This window comes from Gasterosteus aculeatus, chromosome 9 (assembly GCF_964276395.1).
Source record: "Gasterosteus aculeatus chromosome 9, fGasAcu3.hap1.1, whole genome shotgun sequence".
NCBI lineage: Eukaryota > Metazoa > Chordata > Actinopteri > Perciformes > Gasterosteidae > Gasterosteus > Gasterosteus aculeatus.
This window is the reverse complement of record NC_135696.1, coordinates 20,220,775-20,237,173: the sequence shown is the minus strand read 5'-3', so window position 1 is coordinate 20,237,173 and position 16,399 is coordinate 20,220,775. Positions and strand designations below refer to the sequence as shown.

Sequence of the window (16,399 nt, the reverse complement as noted above, 5' to 3'; positions counted from 1 at the left end):
TGTAACAACTTTCAAACTGTTTATTTCTCATTTTCCATGAATGAATTTTCAGTGATGCAGCAAAGATGAAAACAGGAGTGAAAATCTAAGACTGAATCCACGTTGCCTCCATGAAAAACATCCCTTTAAACCAACAGCCGACATTTCAGAACAGACCTCAAATGAAACAAGCAGGATACCAAAATAAAAAAATAAAGTGAAGAAAACAAACCGTGTTTTATCCCTAAAACAAAACGAGTGGCAGGCGACTAAAAAACATTTAAGATTACAGTTTTTTTCTCCATGTTTAAACCTTTATTGGCAACACCAACGTGCTTGAAATGTTCATGTTTTATTTATCACCATTATTTATATGTAAACACAACACGGTCTCACCGAATTTCATGAAATGAGCCAAAACTGTGAAACGCTCAATGAAATACAATACAAACGATGTTAAGATTACTTATCCTCACCATGAAATACATTATCTGATAATAACACAACCCTGACACCATTTCCACACCTTTAAATTAGGAAACTATTACAGCTAAATTAAGTTTTTTTCTCTTTTTTTTAAGGGCTAAAGTTCCATTGAAGTAAATAATTTTTTTTATGACTTCTAACTATTGAACATGCACCAAAAACGGTAGATTTTATCATATTATTGTATAAAAATTCAAATATGCAAGTGGTCAAACCAGTAATACGTGTACTAGCATGCGCAGAGTAGATTATTTGCATTCGCAAGACGTTTCACTCATTTCATTCAATTTTGAGGCCAGCTTTGAAAAAAGAGCTTTAAGAAAGCTTGAAAAGCTTTTAATAAAATCTGATCTACATGCAAAAGAGCGGCGGGCAGAAGAAGAAGAAGAAGAGGCGATCAGATCACACGTCATGCAAACACATCACAAGTCCTTTCAGGTAGAAAAGTCTCCCTGCAGAGCGCCGAACACCGAGCTGCAGGTTTTAGACCCCCCCCCCCCCCCCTCCTCTCTCGCCCCCCTGCAGGAGGTCGGGGGGGCGAGAGACGTGAGCGCGTTGAAGATGCGTCGGCGCTGCAGGACGCCTCCGCCGATGATATTTATAGAATATGTACTTCCTTCTGTACAGACGTTACTCAGACGAGTTCTTTATCATTGCAACCGTGTAAATACTTCATGAGAGAAAGACGAGTTTATTCATGGTTACTTTTTGGAATTTTTTTTCTTCCTTTTTTTTCTTTTTAAACGCAGAGAAAATATGAAAACCGTTGTTTTTCGCGGCTAAACTCTGGTTTTATTCCATAAAGCTTTTTATTTGTTAAGATTTCTACAGTAAATCTACAAAGTAAAGGTTTTTTTAAGCATCCGGTCAGACCGCCCACCCGTCCCCGATTCCCCCCCCGGCAGGTCGGGAGTTATTGTAAATTCCGGGAAACCTCGTCTGAGTCGTTACGACAACTTGAAGCTTAACAACACAAAAGTGTTAAAAAATAAATGAAGAAAGCAAACAAACTGAGCGGTGGTTTGAAACGTGGCCGATGTCCCTCGTTTGAGAGCTTTACGTGTAAATAGTGATGCAATACTCAGTAAGATAAATGCATTCCATAATACGTTACATCTCAGACATAAAGACACAGACTTTTACCTGGAATTCAACTGCATGTCAATAAGTTGTTGGCACTTCATGCTGCGTTTGTGTTGTTCTGAAATCAAGTAACGCCACCGCTAACGAACCCCCCCCCCCCCCCCACTCTGAGATAGACCTCCCATCCAGAAAACCATGACACCAAAGAAATAAATATAAAAACACCCCGCATACCTTTTTGAGAAAAAAAAAAAAAGAAACCGTAAAACATACACAACACATACACACCTAAAGACACATGCACACGCACACACACACGCACACGCTTCCCTCCACCAAACTGAAACCGGCGCTCTGCGCTCACAGAGCCGTCCGTCGGCTGTTACGGGGCGATGAGTCACAGAGAGTTTCTGATCGATAATACTTGGTGGAAGTTTGGCTTCAGAAGGCTCAGGAAGGAGTGGGGGGGGGGGGGAGGGAGGGAGGGAGGGAGGAGGGGGGGTGAGGAGGGGACTTTTCACAGAGAAAATACTTTCGTTGAGCATTTTTTTGTTGTTGGACGATGACTTCAAGCAGATCTTCAGCGAATGGAGGAAGGGAAAAACAAATCAAGGTTTTCAGACGTCCACCACCATCTTTTTGTGAATGTCTAATCCACCAACGACCTGCGGGGGACAAGGGGGGGGTCATCCAGGTGTCCTCATCATCCTCATCATGACGTAATATCTCATTGAGTTCAGCTCCCTCAGCACCATGTGTGTGTCAAGAGCAAGAGAGGAAGTACTTTTACTAAAGTACAGCTTGGAGGTACGTTTACTCTACTTGAGTATTTACTACATACCTGTGCAGTGTTCCAAACTATATTATTTCTAGGGCTGTCAATAGATTTAAAACAATTAATCGCACATTTTGAAATTCATTAATCTCGATTAATGGCGATTAATGAATGTTGATGTTGTTACAATGTTGTTTTTAATGTTTGTAAGACTAAATCTAAGAAATAATCAGAAGAAGTACTCATTTTAGAAAGTATGTATTTTAGACTGTTTCATTTTTAATTTTAAATACAAAACTACACAGTTGATCCTCATCGAGGTCACCAGGTTGTGTTTGAAGTGCCAATAATCTCCCCACATTGTTTTCAAACCGCGGCCCTTCAGGGACACGGTGGTGGTCCTCTGCAGACTGCGTGGGGGACGTCAGACGTTGAGATGGAAGTAGCATAGCCGCTAGCTTAGCATAGCAGTGCTTTAAGTGGTCCGTTTGCCACTCACTCCCCCTTCTCTTTGACACGTGACGTGATTCCTCTGCACAGTGCTGAACGTCGCGCATCTTCATGCAACTGACTTCAGCCAGCGGCCGTTTCGTTTTTACGGTAAAACAAACGTTTAAATATTTTGTTGTATTATGTCTACTTCTCCGTCACCCGAAGGTACCTGAATGGAGTTCTATGGCCTGTAACCCTGAATTGAGTGGGTTAGGGGTGGGAATAAGGTTTTAAATCGCAATCTGTAATGTGTGAATCCTCTTCCGTGCCTGTGACAATCTCTAAAACATATTTACAAAAAAATATAAATATTAAAAAAATGATATATATATATATATTATATATAAAATTGCATAGATTGATGAGTTTGTTGACGGCCCTAATTATTTCTTTTAATGACATACTAAATAATTAATAACAAATTCTGCACTACACAAAAGCTTTTGTCATTTTTGTGTCACTTTTGTGTCACTTTTGTTCGCACTGAAGGACCAAAGAACACGTTCACCTTCATCTGCTTGAGATCGTCTCCGTCGGTCTAAATGAAGGTAAAAAAAACTCACCGCACAGAACTCCTCGAAGGATATCCGCCCGTCTCCGTCCTTGTCGGCGTTGATGATGGTTTTGTCGACGATCTGCTGCAGCTGCGTGTCCTTCAGGTTGTTCCCCACCATCATCTTGAGGACCTGGAAGAGCTCCCCGTTGGAGATGTAGCCGTCTTTGTCCATGTCGTAGATCCTGAAGGCGACTGGCGAGAGAGAGAGAGAGAGAGAGAGAGAGGGGGGACAGCAGAGTTGAAATGCTATTTATGGCATTTCTTCCTACAATCGAAAGACCTTTTCAAGGTCACAGCAGTACAGTATTGTGACCATGAAACAGGAAGTTGTTCCCATTCAAACAAACTGACTGGTGATTTCTCCTTTTGTAATGAAGTGTTTGTCAGAGCGATCTTCTCCCCGCGATACAAAAACAACATTTATTTACATCTTAGACTTTCTTCAACCATAAGTGAGACCATCCAGAAATAGAGACATCAGAACTGTAACAGATTAAGCTTCTGGGGCAGAAGTTTCTTAACCGTTGAACGCGTAAAGTGTAAAATGAGTTAACTGAGGTTAAGAACGATGATGATGATGAAGAAGAGACGTTGGACACTTACAACGCAGCTTCTGCTCTTTGTCGCCTTTGACGCTGAACTGGGAGACGCCTTCGATGAACTCTGCCGGAGGACGGAAAGACACAGTCACTCAAAGACAATGAGAGTACTGATAAGAAAACCTGTTACTACACAATAAAAGAAAAAAAAAAAAACTTTAGCGCTCAGAGGTCTTAGAAATAAACGTTTCCGAGTGAAATCACCTTTGAAGTCGACTTCCCCGTTTCCGTCCGTGTCGAATATGTCGATGACTCGCTGCACCAGGGGGTTCTGCTGCAGCTCCGGTAAGGACATGAACTCCTCCACACTCAGGGACCCGGAGTTATCTAGGTCGAGTTTCTTAAATCGCTTTCCTAGCCTCTTAATCTCATCAGCATCAACTGGGGAGAAACAGAGGGGGGGTGAGGGGGGGGAGACAGACTTATTTGCAGAAGCTAAAGGAGAGAAAAGGTTTCCACACTATTCTGACAAGGTCTTCGGTTCGGTTCCTTTTTATGAGGCGACGTGGAGCTCATGTGACCTCCATGCTGCACGTAGAAACCATTCCTCCCAGTTCAACGGCACCCAAAGGACCTACCTGCTCGCTGGTTCCTACTGGCCATGGTGGTGCAGAGCTACTGGTCGAGCCTCGTGCCACCGGACCTCCTCTAAGCCCTAATACGGGTCATGTGACAGTGCTTTCAAACACTAATCACTCTGCTGATAACCATACGGGGGGGAGGGGGGGGGGGTGGCGGGGGGGGGCTTATTGTGTTGGTAACCTGGAGGTTCATGGAGATAATGTTCACCGCCCCTCTTTATTATTTAACATAATGAAATTCAGCAACAAGTAGAGTTTAGAAAGTGATGACATTCAGGAAACCTAATAACTAAAAGGGTCAAAAGAGTTAAAAAATATAAAAATAGGAACAATAACTCACGTTTCCTACTTTCATCCATGAGAACGGTCACAACACTCATAGTTTTAACCTCATGTAACGACACGTCAACACTAACAGCACAATGACAAACTATTGCATCTCTAAAAACAGAACAGGAAAACCGTTGAGGATTAAAGATTTTCAGTTCTTCCACTTGACTCCCTGCTGCACTGCAGCCTCACAAAGGCCCCCATGTGGATCATCCAGTCCTGTTATCACCCTCAGCGGCCACCAGGTGGCGCTCCACACCAGGACCCGACAGCACGGCTCGGTTCTGTCCGGTTGATGTTACTCAGTGTTTGAAGAAAAATAAGGCTTGCGAGTAAACAACTCATGACATGACCGAGATAATTCCCCTTACGTGTATGTGAGTATTAAAGGATGGATATTCAGTAACACACTTTAAATACAGCTGAACAAGATGAACATCGGGCGATGCAGCCTTTGAGTAAACAGTCATCTTTGCTGATATGAACCATAAACAAATGTTACATGTTCCAGTAGGAGGCGGAGCTACACAGGGGGCGGAGCTACATGGAGGGGCAGAGATACACGGAGGGGCGGAGCCTCTACATCACTCTCCAGAGATGAAAGTTCGTTGGTCAGAGAGGCAGACGCGCTGCAGTGAAGACAAGTCTCCGTGTTTCTCTGAGAGAAAAGTCAAAGTGACGTCATCAGGTGTTCCTCAGCAACACAGCAGAGTCTCTTCAGAACACTGGTGAGTACAGCTGGTCACATTGACACCTTCAACAAGCAGGAAGAACACACAACTTGTACTTTACTCAGACAGGAAGTTCCTCTCTGTTCACTTCCTACTTGATAGAATGTTAACAATAAAACCACGTGTGTTTATCCACAGTCCCACGATACAGTAACTCAGTCTAACAGCTTCAAACTGTCCAGGACTTCAGTCACTTGGAGCTGAATCTCTGTGCTTTAAACTTTAGTGTCTCTCTGTTACCTGATCCCTTCCTCTGTTACCTGATCCCTACCTCTGTTTCCTGATCCCTACCTCTGTTTCCTGATCCCTACCTCTGTTTCCTGATCCCTTCCTCTGTTTCCTCTTGGTGGATCAAGTTAAACGTGTTCCACAGTGAACCTGCTGGAGGCTTTTAGTGTGAGTCATCTAAATGAGACGCTACGTGTTTGTCACCAAGTAAGCAGAGCGTTGTTAGCGTGCTGCTCTTTATTCACAGCATGTGGACACATTCTGGACTGGTTTCAAAATAAAACTATTCATGAAAACTATTTAAAATAAAACGTTTTCTTTCTCTTCCACAACATGTGTAGACATGGCTTCTGCAAACTATGGTCCATCTGAAGATCAGTTCCTGTGCTCCATCTGTCTGGATGTGTTCACTGATCCAGTCTCCACACCATGTGGACACAACTTCTGCCTAAACTGCATCAATGAACACTGGAACACCAGCGACCAGAACCTGTGTCCAATGTGTAAGAAGGACTTCATCTCCAGACCTGATTTGAGGGTCAACACCTTCATCTCTGAGATGGTTGTTCAGTTCAGACAGTCTGCTCAGCAGAAAGCCAGCAGCAGCAGCTCAGAGCAACAAGAGTCCAAACCAGGAGAAGTTCCCTGTGACGTCTGCACTGGAACCAAAGTGAAGGCCCTCAAGTCCTGCCTGGTGTGTCTGTTCTCCTACTGTGAGACTCACCTGGAGCCTCATCTGACAGTTTCACGCCTGAAGAGACATCAGCTGATGGACCCTGTGGAGAACCTGGAAGGCAGGATGTGTACGAAGCACGATAAACCTCTGTAGCTGTTCTGTAAGAGCGACCAGACGTGTGTCTGCATGCTCTGCAGGGTTTTAGACCACAAGATGCATGATGTTGTTCCTCTGGAAGAAGAATATGAAGAAAAGAAGGTCAAGCTGAAGAAGACAGAGGCTGAAATCCAGCAGATGATCCAGAAGAGAAGAGTGAAGATTCAGGAGATCAAACACTCGGTCGACCTCAGTGAGGAAGATGCAGGCAGAGAGAAAGCAGAAGGTGTTCAGGTCTTCACTGATCTGATGGAGTCTGTTAGAAGAGGCTTGAAGGAGCTCCTCAAAACAATAGAAGAGAAGCAGGAAGCCACAAAGAAACAGGCTGAAGCTTTCATCAGAGAGCTGGAAGAGGAAATCTCTGAGCTGATGAAGAGGAGCGCTGAGGTGGAGCAGCTGTCTCTCTCTGAAGACCACCTCCATCTTCTCCAGTCCTCAAACATCCATCAGCCACCACCCACCAAGGACTGGACAGAGGTCAGTGTTTGTCCTTCATATGAGGGGACTGTGGTGAGAGCTGTGTGTAAGCTGGAGGAGACACTCAGTAAGAAGATGAAGAAGTGGTTTGCTGAGATGAAGAGGGTCCAGATGTTTGCATTGAATGGGACTCTTGATCCTCAAACAGCTCATCCTTATCTCATCCTGTCTGACGATGGGAAACAAGTGAAACTTGGTGATGTCTGGAAGAATCTCCCAAACAACCCAGAGAGATTTATTAATTGTTACTGTGTTTTAACAAAGCAGAGTTTCTCTTCAGGCAGATTCTACTTTGAGGTTCAGGTTGAAGGAAAGACTTGGTGGTATTTAGGAGTGATCAGAGAGTCAGTCGACAGGAAGGGACTCATCTCATGGAGTCCTCAGAATGGTTACTGGATCATATGGTTGAGAAATGGAAATGAATACAAAGCCTCTGCTGATCCTCCAGTTGTTCTCTCTGTGAAGTCTCGTCCTCAGAAGGTGGGGGTGTTTGTGGACTATGAGCAGGGTGTGGTCTCCTTTTATGACGTAGAAGCTGCAGCTCTCATCTACTCCTTCACTGGCTGCTCCTTCACTGAGAAGCTCTTCCCGTTCTTTAATCCTGGTGGTAACGATGGTAGAAACTCTGCTCCGCTGATCATCTCTCCAGTCCGAGTAAGGCTCTTCATTAGATGTGCACAGTTACAGGCAACACATTGCTACACACATTCACCTCTTCAAGCCTTTACAATCACACACATGTTACGTGGTGATCAAGATCTATTTGAACCCTTGTTTATCTTCCTTTACAGGGCTGCTCGTTGGAGCCGACGCGAGAGGATGAGAACATGTTTCCAGGTAACTACAGTGGCGACCTTAGGCTGAGGGGGACGTCTCGGAGGAAAAAGAAGCGTCGACTAAATTCAGAAGAGAACGAGCCGGCCGGCCGTCTCTGACCCAGAATTACAGTGAGACCGAGATCCTCCTTGTGGCACCGGCACATCTGTGGCAACTCAGTCTTCAGAGGAACTCACCACTCACCAGCCGTGTGTCGGCACTGTGGCGCCTCACTGACTAATCAGTGGTCAGTGAGGCGCCACAACAGACACACAATCTACATGCTTTTATGTCTCAAAATGACAAAGTTTGTTTCCAAACAACTCGTGTAGTAAACGTACTTATTTGTAATTATACTTAACCATCTTCAAAATGTTATTTCCACGCTCCTCTCCATCCTATGAGTGTAATCCATGGAGCTCTGAAGCTCTGTGATCCTCCGCTGTTTCTTCTCTCGTCTCTGAACCGTGTGTGAGAACAACGGTTTGCTTCAGAATATTTCATTGTTTCATTAAGCTTCCTATTAGAGAAAGCACATTCCTACAGCGTCTTTGTATCATGAAATGTAAATGGGAAACTGTATCCTCTGTGTTGTTCATTGGTGATCACTATGGCTACATAATACGCTCATGTGTGTCATTTTTAAATCAACTGTTGTGGGGGCTCCATTTATGTTCATTCTGAATAAATGACATCTTTCACACTTCTGCTTTTTTCCAATGCAAAGGACAGAGGACTCTAAATGCCGTATGGATTGTCAAATTTGTGATTTGTTTTCAAATAAATTCAAATGTAACTCCTAACATGTCCCTCCTGGCTGATTTGGCGACACCCTGTGGTCCACAGGTGATGTTTAACGCTGGTTAAGCCACTGCTTCGGTTGGAACTACAACAGAAACAGAAGAAATAAGAGAAATAGAGCCGAGAACAAAGCTTCCGCTCTCGCACCAGGGCTGATTTGCAACACGGTGACACCTCCTGCCGTAAGAGCAGGAGCCTAGTTCATGCTTCTGCGTTTCCAGAGAGTGAAAGCCTAGTGTGGTGGCGGGCGTGGTTTGGCTCGGCTGCAGGGGGGGGGGGGCTGATACACGGAGTGGCTGAAATTAACCAGTGTTTGTATTCTGCCTGTTAAGTAGGAGAGGAGGCTGGAACCGGCTGTGAAACAATAAATAAAAACATTTATAATGGACCAGACTGTCTCATGCCCGTCATTCCAAGACCAAGACCTCCACAAACGAAGGGAACAAAGTCGTGGAGGAAAATACGGGACAAATGTGTCCTTGATGAAAAGCAGCAGTGTGGATGCACGGGGCAATAAAGTCTCTGATAAATAAATAAAGCAACCAACGACTTCAACACACAAAGACGTGACTCTGCAGGTCGTCTTCAACAGAAACACGTTACTCCACCTGTTGTTCTGGAGGTGAACTGCTCTGCAACACACGCATGACTTTAGAACCATGAATTTAAACGAGTGCGTCGACGCAACGACGCAGAAACATGCGCCGGCCTTAACAGCTCGTTAGGACGCAGGACCCAAATCCGACGCCGGCTCAGCTTACACCGCCATTGGCCTGCGGCCGGTGCTGCTCATTATTTTCTAGTTAAGCTTGGAGCCTTCCTTTTTGTAGCGGGGGGGTCCGAGCAAAGCTCCAAACTAATTAAAAGACTAAAAATAAACAAGGTTTTCCCAGCAGCCCTGACAATGACCTTTACAGAGGGAGGAGGCATTTTTAGCCTCAGCGTGCCGGGAGAGGCCTGGAGGAGAGGGGGGGGGGGGGCAGCATGTGGCAACGTTAATGTCCAGGAGGCGCTGAGAGCACATGGGACTCCTCCGCCATGTCCACCGGGGGGGGAGGGGGGGGGGGGGGGGGTGTGTGACCCAATTCAGGCTCTGATGGGCTGTTTACATCGTGTGTGGGGTAACAAGTGTTCGGGTGGTCGTGGTACCACGTCGAACATTTATTTTTTATCAGATTTAAATCTAATTTGCTTTATTCTGCTCTTGATTCAACAGTGTTTCCCACTGGATCACCCAAAGACAAAGTACTGTTAGAGTAAAAAAAACATTTCAGTAGCTCGGTTCAGAAAATGCTTCCAGGAGAACGAAAAGAAAAGTGTAAACATTACAGAAACTGTTTTTTCTTAAACACCGCAACTTGAAATAGTGAACTCTAACCACACACACACACACACACACACACACACACACACACAGACATTAAAAAGTTACGCAGACCTCTCGATCATGGCTGATACTTACAGTGCGAGCACATGTCCAGGGCGTAACTGGCTTCATTTCCCTGGAAAAGAAAGAAGACTCAATGAAACAAAAAGAACCGTTATTGAGACGACTGCTTCAAACCAAAGAAGAAGAAGAGGTTAAACGCTTTTAAGAGAAACAGTGCCGGATTGTGGTGTCTTGTAGTTAAGGAGCCTCAGAAGGCCCTCAGTACGTCTGTGTTCATTCCCACTGAACACCTCTTCACGGAGGGGGGGGAACCGTCACGTTTAGAGCTAATCGGTAAAATCGACTTAAAGCACAAAAATCCAAGAAGAAACAAACTATTGCGTGACCTGCTCTCAGCTAATTGTCGGCGCTCTTCATTATGCATGAGTGACAGAATGATCTGGACTCGGGAAAACTAGGCCAACGCGCCGCCTTGATGTTCCTCGTCTCATCTCTCGATATAAACGTACCCATTTTTCACATCGTCGTTGGACATTTTGAGAAGCTGCAGTGGAAATTTATGCGTGAAAAAAAAAAAAGGATGGAAAGAATAAACAGAATATTCAGACTTCAGTAATACCGTGCCTGGTTTGAATAGGTCTTTAAATAATGATATTATTCTGTCTCCAAGATGTTTCTGTTGGATCTCCGTGTTCATTAAACAGCTCAGTTCTCTGAAGAATGAAATCACTGCATGAAGAATATGTACAAATACAAGGAAAAAATATATATAAATCAGATTATTACCACTCATGTATTAATGTAAACGCAGCATTTTATGGTTTGTTGAGGTGGAGCTCATTTCCAAACCAACATTAATCAACGGAGCCCAAAGGGAAACTGTCCAAATGTTTGTTTTGTGCATCTAAAATACAGAGATATAATGAAGAAAAGCAGTGAATCCTACTGATTCAAGAGACTAAACTAGATACTACTTTGCTTGAATTATATTCCTTAAACAATTAACTGATTATCACAAAAATTAGAGATTCACGTAACCTTTTAATTTCCTGCAATCACAAAATATTTTTTGTTTGTGTTTTTTTTTTTTAAATCTTTAACACAAAAACTACACTGTTCCCAAAAAAATCCTCAAGCGGTTTTCTCTCTTCAGATGAAATGATTCGGTTTGACCAAAGAGCCGTTTGTGACTGATCGCCGAGCCGCTCACACATTCCTCCTCGGGGAGGTGCGGCCGCGCTCTGACACTGTGCCCGACGCACGCGCCTCTGATCGCAGGCGTCCGCGGGCCGAGGGCACCACACGGGGTTCCCTTTTTATCCCGTGACATTAACATTTGGCTGGATTCTGCTGGTGGGTCTTTCTAAATTTCACCGAGCAGAAAGTGTGTGTGCTAAGCTGGCCCACATTAATTCATCAACTACATTTTGACTGCATTCATTAATTTGTTACCACCGGTTACATCGTCAAAGCGAGAAAAATGACAGCGTAGTTTTGTGAGGAGCTACGTTATGCAACAACGTTTAAGTTCCCTCAGACGATGCAGAAAGAAAATGCATAAAGAAAACTAACTGGGTATCCACATGCATCCTGCAAGGCTGCTACGCTAACACAAGCTAGCGTAGAAGCCTGGTGTTGCTAGCTAGCGTAGTAATGGTCTCCTTGCCGTATATTAGCGATAAATCGTTACCTTCCTGGAGCGTCTGTAGCAGCATTAAAGGACTGCAGAGGGATTACTTAATCCACCCAGGCAACAATCTAAAGAGCTAATTAGCGTTAAAAGGAGCTAAAGAGATATAAGCGCATGTCTATTAGGTCATGGAGTTGTTCCTGTCAATCACACAGCTCGCACCATGATGACGACGACGTCTCAAACTGTGCAGCAGCTGAAGTCCTTTCAAATACACGGAAACTAAAATACATGCAAAAGGAAGAAATGGGCCTTACAGGGAAGCTAATCAGGTCACCAAGAAGAATTCATCTATGAATCGGCCCTACAGTGGAATACGCGGGCCGGTGTGTTCAGGGACGATAACACCACCTCAACTCCGTCTTTCTGCCGCATCATTCAAGGGAAATGTCTTCCATGTGCCTGGGTGGAGCAGTGAAGCTGCCGGTGTCTGAAGAGGAAGTGCTGACCACTGCGCTCTGATCGGGACCAAAACAGACACTTTAACTGTCAAAAAACACACAAAAGTGCACAAGGACGGGTATTTTTTGTTCAGCTGCCGTCCCTCGTGGACACTAAAAGATGACAACAGAGCATTGTGGCCGGGATAGAAAGTAAAATGTGGCTTCACACTACGTTGAGTTGGCCGGGTCTATAAATACATATGACATGAACGTGGTGATCACACAAGGCATTTCCTCAAAGAAAATTATAAAAGAGACAAATTGGGTCATCCTATTTCAGTCAGCAATCAGACAACCTTCCTGAAGTTCTACCTGCATATACGGAATATTATTTTATCTAGCGGTACATAATTGAAAATATTATATTCTGAGCAACACTTAATCAGTCAGCCGTCTGAAATGTTTAATTCACTGGAAAACTGGACAAACTGTGCTGCTACGTAGCCAAATAAAATCCTGGTGCTGGAAGCTTTGCGCGACAACACATGACATCATCACAGCGTCCTAGAAAACGCAACTGCATTTATGACAGTTGGCACTGTTGATCACAACATGTTTTCAATTGGTAGGATGAAACAGGAAATACCTGACGACTGAATGAACAGCAAATAATGATTTGAGGCCAGAAATACAATGCGTTGAACAGCTTGTCAAATAAATATATATATATTATATATTAGTAATAGCACTGAATGTGTAAGAGACATTTTGTTATTGTTTTGTTTACCTCCCACCACTAGGGGGCGCAGGACACAGTTTAAATTAGGCCACCAGGTCCATATAATCAGGAGGATTATCTGCCCCAGGTGTTGGTGTTTGAGAAGCAAACAGTTTTTGACCGTGGAAGAACGTGTAAGAGCGTGGAGGAATGTGTGAGGGGTTTTTACGCAGTGGTAAACAGTGTTAGGAGATTTCATTTTGAAATATGGAAAGTTGGACTGGCAAGAAAGGGAGGTGTCTTCTGTTCAAGTTTGAAGAACAAATAAATTACCATAAAAGACAAGTGGACGTCTCAAGGATTATTTCAGGCAAAAAGGTCACTACAAAATGGGTTATCCTGGTAATATAAAATGAGTTATTACTAACTAGTAATCTCATATGCATTAAAAACAGTGATCACAGCGACTGTGTATTCGCCGTTGTTTCTAAATCTAAAACTGATCCACTACAAAGTAGATTTGAAAAACCCGAGTCTCTGAAAATGAAAAGCAGCAGCGGACTGAAAGGTCACAGCAAAGAAGAAAAGAAAATGTGTTTTCAAATTCAGCTGGCTCCGTGTGGGCGGATTCTTCCTCGTGGCAGAACTGGGGTAATCGCTGCCACACAATTGTGGACTCAATCAATCCATTTTTAACTCGCATTAAGATTTGAACTCTAAAGGGAAACACTCACTGGCAGCGTGCGAATGTTACAACGTACGCCGCCGACCCATTTCCCCGGCGTTGGCGCAGGAGAACCCTCCAAAATCACACCGATTGGAACGTACCGGATACCTCAACGACCTGGCACGTGTGTGATGTAACGCGTGTGTTGCACTACAATCATAAAATAGTAATAACAACTATCTGCCTCCACAAAGAGGAAACCGTCGAGTTGTTGCTGCCTTCCTCAGTCCTTCAAAGTCCTCAGTTGACGGCGGATATTTACTGATTATGATGTTGTGGTAGTAAATAACATAACAAGCAACATGTGGCTCTCAATTTTACAACTGTCACTAATTCCAATATGACGTACATTTTTGTTGCATATTATCCATTTTGCCACAGAATCCGTCTTTTTCTACCACACATTTTCTGCTCATTTAGGCTGTAATTTGGTTTGCTATAAACTATCAGCTGTTGATCAAATCAACTGTATTTATATAGGCCACAAATCACAGATTTACCTGAAGGGGCCTTCAGTTTATTTTTAGCTCAAACATCACACTAACTTAATGCATTTTAACTAACACGACGGTGGCCTGAATGTCAGACAGAAATAACGATATAAAAAAAGAAGGATTTGATGTGATCCAACACAACAGATCGTCTCACGGAGCTCCAGTGAACTGACTAATCTCCCACATAAGACGATCCCAAACCCTAGCACTTCCGGTCAACATTTTCAAAATAAACATTAGAGCGATGGATACATTACATTACATGACAGGTCATTTACATTATTGCCCGGGGAGCAATTAGGGGTTAGGTGTCTTGCTCAGGGACACTTCGCCATGGGGCAGACGGGGCTCGAACCCTGCGCCACGACGATGGATACAGTAATGCAAACATGGACAAACAGGAATATTACAGACACATCGTTCTGATATGGAAAATTCAGCATAATGTAGAATATGTATTCCGTATGACTTGAGGCGAATGCTGATGTACTTTTACTTGTAAGAGTGTAGTTCTACAGTGTGGAATACAATATTATACTTTAAAAAGGATCTGAGTACTTCCTGCATCAACTTCCATCACTGCAAATTACATAACATTATCTTTAAATGACACATGACGACGTAACGGTTTTCTACCAATGTATACGCTAATATAAGCAGCAAAACAGGTGTAAAAAGCACCAAAAATTGCATCTCGAGTTCATCTAAGCAGCAGGCGATAACGAGTATCTTCTTCCCACTTTTATTTTGGTGTATTTTTAATGTTACGACACTTCCGTCGTTACCGTGTTGCGCACTTGACGCACCTTCAGCTAGCAAGCTAGCTGCTAGCTAAACCGTACTAGTATTTCTGAACGTTATTTCCTCACCAGCTAGCGTTAACTAGCCTTGAGCCATATTACACCGAGCCACACATCGACGTTACTTCATACGTGTGACAGCGTGTCCGCTAAAAGAAGCACGCACAACATAGCAATTAAACAATCATGTCATAAACAAAAAGACATTGGGCTCTTTTTCTGTTTTTTTTTTAAATGTCAGCGCTACGCTAACGACAGCTAGGCTAGCCTGGATGCTAGTTCGGAAGCTAACAGTGCAGTCGGAGGAGGAGAAGCTGTTTTTACACCGAGATATCGTAATTAAAATAATAATAATAACACACGGGTAACATATTGATCTTACCATTTTGCTGCGGGGGGTCTGAAGCTGCTCGGAGAGTAATTTAAAGCTCCGTTGACGGATCGACGCGGGCAGATAAAGACGACGTTTAAGCGAGCTTTATGACTTTTAACGGTAAGATGCCTGCCACCGGCTGTCTGACTTTACGGTTTCTGACAGCGGGGGAGAGATTCACTGCAGCGCCAGCAAATAGAGCCGCAGAGGGGGGAGAGAGAGATCAGCTAGTGGTGGAGAGAGAGAGAGAGAGAGAGGGCGCGAGGGGGAGAGTGAAGAGGGAGCGAGGAGGAGAGGAGGAGGAGGAGTGGTAGGTGCAAACCAAAGCTCGTCTATTAAAAGGAGAGGAATCACTATTTAGCAGATACTGGATGTCAAAGAAGCCTAAAATAGCTCCACCTGTGTGTCAGGTCCATCTGCAGAATCACAATGCAACATCAACATTAATGCAGCACTTATCTGAATCCAAAAAGGTCACATGTAATAGCATAAACCTTAATGTTTAACCCGGATCCTTAACTCATGCTAATACCAAGTCTGAGCTGATATTTACAATAAAATGTCATATCGTTTTGTCAATTCTCCCTGAAGGCAGCGTGGGGAGAAAACGTTAAAGCAAAGGCTTTTCAGCATAACGTTATTTAAACTATTGGACTGTGGGTGAACTTGAATTGCTGTGTTTTTTCTTCCAAAGGGTGACTCATTATCTTAAGCATACACAATCTTCGGGGGGTAAACGGCATTCGGCCATAAACTGTATTTTCTCTGAAGCTCGCAGTCGCCGAGGAGGAACAACGCAGATCTCCAATAAAACAAACAACGATCATCGTGTTTTCATTACAACACAATCCCGTTTTCTTCTTCAATAAATGCCGAACTAACCCATGTTTTAACAAGCACCATAGTGTGCAATCACTCTCTGTTTAAGTGGGAGGCCCTCATCTACAGCGTGCACACCATCCAGGCCATAACAGCTTCTTATGTTACAATTGCATTATAGTTCCTGGGCTTAATGTTTTTAAAAAAAAACAATCATCTTAAGGTGTTTCTTTGGGTAA

The 16,399-nt window shown here is 43.7% G+C and overlaps 2 protein-coding genes across 3 annotated transcripts; one reads left to right on the top strand and one right to left on the bottom strand.

Moving 5' to 3' along the window:
* Nucleotides 1–15,685, bottom strand: ppp3r1b (protein phosphatase 3 (formerly 2B), regulatory s1ubunit B, alpha isoform, b). The gene is made up of 6 exons (XM_040186937.2): nucleotides 15,351–15,685; nucleotides 10,229–10,268; nucleotides 4,175–4,351; nucleotides 3,975–4,034; nucleotides 3,379–3,563; nucleotides 1–2,213 (listed from the first exon to the last, which is right to left on the bottom strand). Exons 1-6 carry the CDS (start codon nucleotides 15,351–15,353, stop codon nucleotides 2,166–2,168), a joined length of 513 nt encoding a protein of 170 aa, XP_040042871.1. The 5' UTR covers nucleotides 15,354–15,685; the 3' UTR covers nucleotides 1–2,165.
* On the top strand, nucleotides 5,468–8,708 carry LOC120825303 (E3 ubiquitin-protein ligase TRIM21). Of its 2 annotated transcripts, none has more exons than XM_078079654.1 (3): nucleotides 5,468–5,609; nucleotides 6,215–7,803; nucleotides 7,941–8,708. In XM_078079654.1, the coding sequence occupies exons 2-3, from the start codon at nucleotides 6,703–6,705 to the stop codon at nucleotides 8,082–8,084; spliced, it is 1,245 nt and encodes a 414-aa protein (XP_077935780.1). In that variant the 5' UTR covers nucleotides 5,468–5,609; nucleotides 6,215–6,702; the 3' UTR covers nucleotides 8,085–8,708. The 2 variants fall into 2 exon arrangements, with proteins under 2 accessions (XP_077935780.1, XP_040042807.2); XM_040186873.2 differs by having other exon boundaries at nucleotides 6,182–7,803.
* Nucleotides 15,686–16,399: the final 714 nt, after the last annotated feature.

Bases quoted from the DNA above. Each gene is read 5' to 3' on its own strand.
- LOC120825303 (XM_078079654.1), top strand. From the start codon at position 6,703: ATGCTCTGCAGGGTTTTAGACCACAAGATGCATGATGTTGTTCCTCTG. The intron at 7,804-7,940 runs GTAAGGCTCTTC...CTTCCTTTACAG, and splicing joins TGATCATCTCTCCAGTCCGA to GGCTGCTCGTTGGAGCCGAC.
- ppp3r1b (XM_040186937.2), bottom strand. The intron at 4,352-10,228 runs GTAAGTATCAGC...GTTTCTCCCCAG, and splicing joins CCTGGACATGTGCTCGCACT to TTGATGCTGATGAGATTAAG. The intron at 3,564-3,974 runs GTAAGTGTCCAA...CTCTCTCGCCAG, and splicing joins CAAAGAGCAGAAGCTGCGTT to TCGCCTTCAGGATCTACGAC.